General features: G+C 39.4%; 1 protein-coding gene across 1 annotated transcript; it reads left to right on the forward strand.

The window, feature by feature from the left end:
- Window positions 1–200: 200 nt before the first annotated feature.
- Window positions 201–5,385, forward strand: ostm1 (osteoclastogenesis associated transmembrane protein 1). The gene is made up of 6 exons (XM_079215105.1): window positions 201–617; window positions 876–990; window positions 1,771–1,868; window positions 1,949–2,059; window positions 2,656–2,821; window positions 4,304–5,385. Exons 1-6 carry the CDS (start codon window positions 231–233, stop codon window positions 4,357–4,359), a joined length of 933 nt encoding a protein of 310 aa, XP_079071231.1. The 5' UTR covers window positions 201–230; the 3' UTR covers window positions 4,360–5,385.
- The last annotated feature ends 222 nt before the right edge of the window (window positions 5,386–5,607 follow it).

A 5,607-nucleotide genomic window follows, 5' to 3' on the forward strand; every position in this document is an offset into this window, starting at 1 on the left:
CATCATTAAAGCATGTATATCTCTGATATGAAGTCACAGTAGAACTGATGCAGCGTAGTGATGATTTGCTCTCACGAGATTATGAAGTCACAGTAGAACTGATGCAGTGTAGTGATAATTTAATCTCGCGAGATCTGGCCGTCACATGATCACGCTGGGAGACAACCAGGAAGTCATGGGTTGTGTGTAGTGAAAGAAGAGGAACAGATGCTTTAATCTCGTTTTTGACGATGTATCTTTACAGAAACAGTTCGTTTTTGGTTTTCTTCTTCTTATATATTTATACTCTGGAGGCCAGCGGCGAAGTAAACGTCACCGCAACAGATTCAGCGGACACGATGAAACAACCCGCGTCTTTCAGCCCTGCTGTTGTGGGGAACTCTCCTGTCTTTAAACCCGGCGTGGGCTCCGTGTTCTCCCTCAATCTCCCCTCGACCTTCCCAGAAAACCTGGAGATCAGCGAGTACTGCAGCGAGCTGCTCCAGATATTCGGACTGAGATACGTCGCCTACGTGGACTGCTTGGTGACTGCCGCCCGACCCGTTCAAGTCTGCCAGAAATGTTTCTCCAGTTATGGAAACCTCATCGAGACCTACGTGAACATCTCGTCAGACAAGGTGCGTGCTCAGTTGCAAAATCCTTTTCTGTTTGTCTTTTTTTAGTTGGCAAACTGTCTGTCTGCAGTGCGCAGTTGTCGCGATAGTCACGAGTCTTGTGGTGTGACTGGCTGCTGGTGACAAATTAGGGGAACCAATCATTCATCTGCTTAACTTGCTATAGCAAGCGGAGGAACGTGTTTGTTTTAGCTGATCTGTCAGTCAAAGAAGAAGTATAAAACCATCTGAGTGAATGATGCATTGTGCCTGTGTCCTCAGATGGGTCCTGGTAACGAGAGCTGCAGGGACAGCCTCCTGCGGAGTGACCGCCTGATGCTGGTGTACATGCTGTACAGCAACATGGAAGACATCTGGAGCAAATCACAGTGTGACAGTAAGTCCTCTGTGTGCATTTAAAGTAGATATATCTGCATTATTGTGATTTGTTTGAACTTCTGACTCACACACGTGTGGGTATGCATTTGACCACAGAGGTCATAGTGCAGGGTCAAGTAGAGGCAGCGTTCAGTTTAGTGATTGGCATGGGATGTTTTAATTGGAGCGGGCCGTGGACGTTGCAGCCGAGATCAAACTTTTGACTCATTTTGATAGACCTTTCAGTTCTATAACACCCAGTATGAGCCATAACATCGTGTGACTTTATGAGACAATTGCATCAGATTCGGTAGATCACAGTTTTCTACCAGCAAGACTATGTGGTTTGTGATGCTTATTTTCATTATTCATTTGGTTTATAAAATGTTAGAACACAGTGAAAAATGGGAAAACTTTCCCAAAGTCCAGGTAATGTCCTCAAAGAACTCCAAAATGCAAAGATATTCAGTTTATTAATCACATAAATAAAACCTCACAAATGAGAAAGTGAAATCTTGTGCGAGCTCCTTTTATTATACAATAATGCAGTTTGCATTCCTAATATTCAAATTGTTTTAACTTAAGTTTATTTCTGCATAAACCTTTTTTGCTGACATTAACAGTAAGCAAAGGTTCATGTAACAATTGTATTGTTAAACTTGTTTCAAATCTTGGATAAAATAGGGGAAAGTCATTTATGCTACCAAAGTGAAACCATCACAAAACACTATCTGCTTTCATTTGTCCACTTTTGTTGAATAAATAGACGTAACTGGTGTTTTTACTTCCTGTTGTGTAGAATGTATCACTAAAGGATACCAGAGCCTGACCAATGACACGCTGTACTTCATGGACACAGTCAACCAAACCATCACCTGCTTTAAGAAGTATCAACAGGTACACCATAAATAAGGAGATAATGTCTGTCGATTACATGTTTATGTTTAGAAGCCGACGATGATGTCTGTTCTTTACAGGGGAACCAAACAGAGCTGTGCAAAGATTGTAAGAAGATATACAAAGGCCTGAATGAGCTGTACGGCAGAATGGAGACGAATCAGACGATGTGTATCGACATAGAGGATGCGGTATGTATGTCAGGGATTTATAGGAATCCTCTCTCAATGGGAAGAAAGAACGCTGTCTAGACTAATCTGTAGACACTAAAGGACAATCATATGGGTATACACCAACTTTAAGCTTGTGTCAAGGTCGCTTAAGGGAGTTTTTGTGTTTTGTTGCCAACAATGTGTTTAAACACATTTATACTATTTAATGAAAAAGATGAAGGCTACAAAACAGTCAGTTTTGTGAAGAGACAAGAAGAGTGATTTTCATGAATCTTGTCAGAGTTAATGTTTTAGCCTTGATTATGAAATGAGTTATCATTTTCAATGGTTTAGTTTGGTCTTACAATATCTCAATGGTTGCAGATTTCATATTAGAGGGTGTTGAAAAAAAAAGTGAATTCAGGAATGTGATCATTCTGAAAACTAAATGAATGCAATATGTGTGTTCTGGTTGCAGGATTTTGCTCCTGAATCCTCTTCTAGTCTTTTCAATAATAACTGCAGGATGTAGAATTCCTGAGTACAGTAAACATTTGAGAGTCGAATTAATAGTGTCCTATAATTATGTGCTCAACTGAAGCTTATGTTGCGTTTGGCACTTTGCCTCGTTTCAGATGAATATGACTCGCAGACTGTGGAGTAAGACCTTTAATTGTTCCTTCCCCCGCGAGGAGACAGTGCCTGTCATCGCTGTGTCCAGCTTCATGCTCTTTCTGCCCATCATCTTCTACTTGAGCAGCTTCCTTCACTCTGAACAAAAGAAACGCAAGCTCATACACCGTGAGTAACCAGCTTAATTCGCTCATTGTCACACAGAGAGATTTTTTGACAGGGTTTTGAGGGGTTTGGGGTCTTTGTGGAGGGAAAGGGGGGTTGAATGACTGATATTAGGGTTTGGCGGGGATGGAGGAAGACGGGAGTGGTCTAAGTTGATTTATAGCATTGTGGGGTTGCCTCCTGCAAACCTCTGGATCATAAGGTTGGAGTAATTATTTGTGTGTGCGTGTTGGTGTATGATGGTTGCCTTCAAGCATCAGAGAGTGTTTCCAACTGAGGAGGGTGGTCACTTTTTTTTTACTTTGGTTTTGAGAAACACTTTTAGGTCCAGATTCCAGAGAACTTGTCATGTTGGAATTTTATCAAAACTGTGGTTCAGGAAGAAGTGAAATAAAGATAAATAATTAAAACAAACTTAAAACCATATTGATATTCTGTTGATCATTTCATTTTTTACATCCAACATAGTTTTTTCCTTTCTCTCAGGGTCTTTCTTTATGCAGGTTGATCTCCAGGTGCCTTTTTTTTTTTTTATCTTACTTGCCTTTGACTAAACTTGAAGCAAAATGAAGGCTGACCCGCCACTACAAACCCGTCTAAAGTATTATTGTGAAGCCAGCCCCTGGGGATCTTCCTCCATTCCACCTGACAGTGTAACATCACCTGCTGTCTAGACTAGTATTCTCACATCTCCATGACTTTTGCATCCCTGCGACTGCGTCTTCATTCGTCACATGGCTCTGCTCTGAATACGCGTCATCAAAAATGTATTATTTCGTATTGTTTCAGGCCGCCTAATATGACGACTCATGCCCCTAAATATGTTATGTTTTTTTTCTTCATATTTTTTAATCTGTTCCGTCCATTTCTTTAAATGCAATACCTCAGGAACGCCTGAAGGATTTTTCTCAACGTCCACCTAGAATAAAGGAGGAAATGATTACGTTTTGGAGGTCAAAGGTCAAGGTCACTGTGACCTCATTTCTGTTCCATTCTCGTGCATTTTTGGGTTTAAATTTGGTACAAACTTCCATGTTTTTGGCCATAACTCACGATTTCAAATGCTGATTGTGACAATTCCACACAAATGTCAAATAGGATGATGTAAACTACAACAATTGCGAGGCTGTAATTCTGATTGTGAATTAAATTATCCCACAAATGGAGATGGACCGGAAGCTTTAAATGGTATTTTATGGGCGATGTCTATGCTCATCACAATGTTCTTATGAGGACCATTGATTTATCTGCAGCCCTTGAGGAATCCTATTAACTTCATTATTTCCCTCCAAGAGTTTCCGTTTGTCATGACCATCTTGGCTTGAATCTGAATATTATTAATGCACGTTAAAAAAACTATTTAACAAACACCTTGTACTTTAGATACTAGAATAAATCAAAGTAAGACAACAAAAGTAATTTAACCCCTTAAATTGTATTTTCTTGTCATATTTGTAAAGTAATGTAAATTCTGTCTCTTCCCAGCCAAACGGGCAAAGTCATATACCAGTCTGATGAACATTCAGAACAAACTGAGCTGAAGAGGAGACCGGTGATGGACAACGCTCTTTTATTAGAAGTTACAACCTGGGAGAAGATTGGACTCCTCCTCATCTTGTGCTGGAGGTTTGAAGGAAGCAGACTCAACAACAGCATTCCCTGTTTGTTTTCAGGAGACTGTGATCAGTATTCAGAGGACTTCAATAATCTAGATATGAGAATGAAATGCTTTGTGCACCTTTTTATTTTGTTGCTTTACATTTGCTTTCATATCCTCAAAATGTACTAAATGGTGTTTGAAACCCATAAAACAAAAGCATGCAGAATTAATATTTTCATTATTTTTCTTTATTATACACAGGCTGTGCTTCAGTCTGTTACTGACATAATTTGAGATGAGCTTTAATTTGTGATAATCTTTATCTATATTAAGTTTGCTGTATGTTCAGATGATACCTAACTTTATAAACTACTGATCAGACTATTCTTCATGTTGCTGCACTGATCCTGGCCTCTCCTTCCTTTCAACTCGTTAACAATCTTCACGTTGCTCAGTGCATTCTGTAGCCTGATACACATAGCTGTCACTAGAAAGAGTGTGTGGCTTGTATGCGTGCAAGTGAGTGCCTGTATGAGCTCTACTTATGGGTTGAAAAAATGGGTTTTCTGTCTCTAATGTATGTCCAGAAGAGAGCTGCAAAAAAGGAAGCACTTGATGTCCATTAGTGGTGACATGTATCTGCTGTAAGAAGAGGGGGGTGCACATCAGTGGGGTGGGGGAAGTAGATAAAGATATTACACACATAATGTAAGAGCACTCCAGAGTACCACACTGTGATGTTACCTGTTTTCCAGTCAGTGTTTTTTGTGTTGCATAAAGCTTTTAATGTTCTTTGTTGTCATTTTCCACAGATGTTTAACTTAATTTGTTAAGGGGCTTCTGACTGCTCATAACAGTGAATTATCATGTATGTCTCCTTTATGAGGTATGAGTGTTGAATTGATGAATTTTCCTATGAGAAATGCATTTGCTGTGAAGTAATGTAAACCTTAATTTTGAATGCATAAACCCAAATAAATATTTTTCTGTCAGAAAAAAAGCTGAAGATGGTTGTGCTGTAATTGAACCACTGCCATGGTTTTCTGCCTTTTGGTGTAAGTTGAATTATAGAGGAAAGTAAGTATCTTTAGTCAAGGAAGAGTACATTTTACTACATATTTCTTCTTTACTACATTTCAGATGGAAATATTGTGCTTTACTACATTGCATATTTGACCACTACCATTTG

Source organism: Taurulus bubalis, assembly GCF_910589615.1.
Source record: "Taurulus bubalis genome assembly, chromosome: 3".
NCBI classification, from domain to species: domain Eukaryota; kingdom Metazoa; phylum Chordata; class Actinopteri; order Perciformes; family Cottidae; genus Taurulus; species Taurulus bubalis.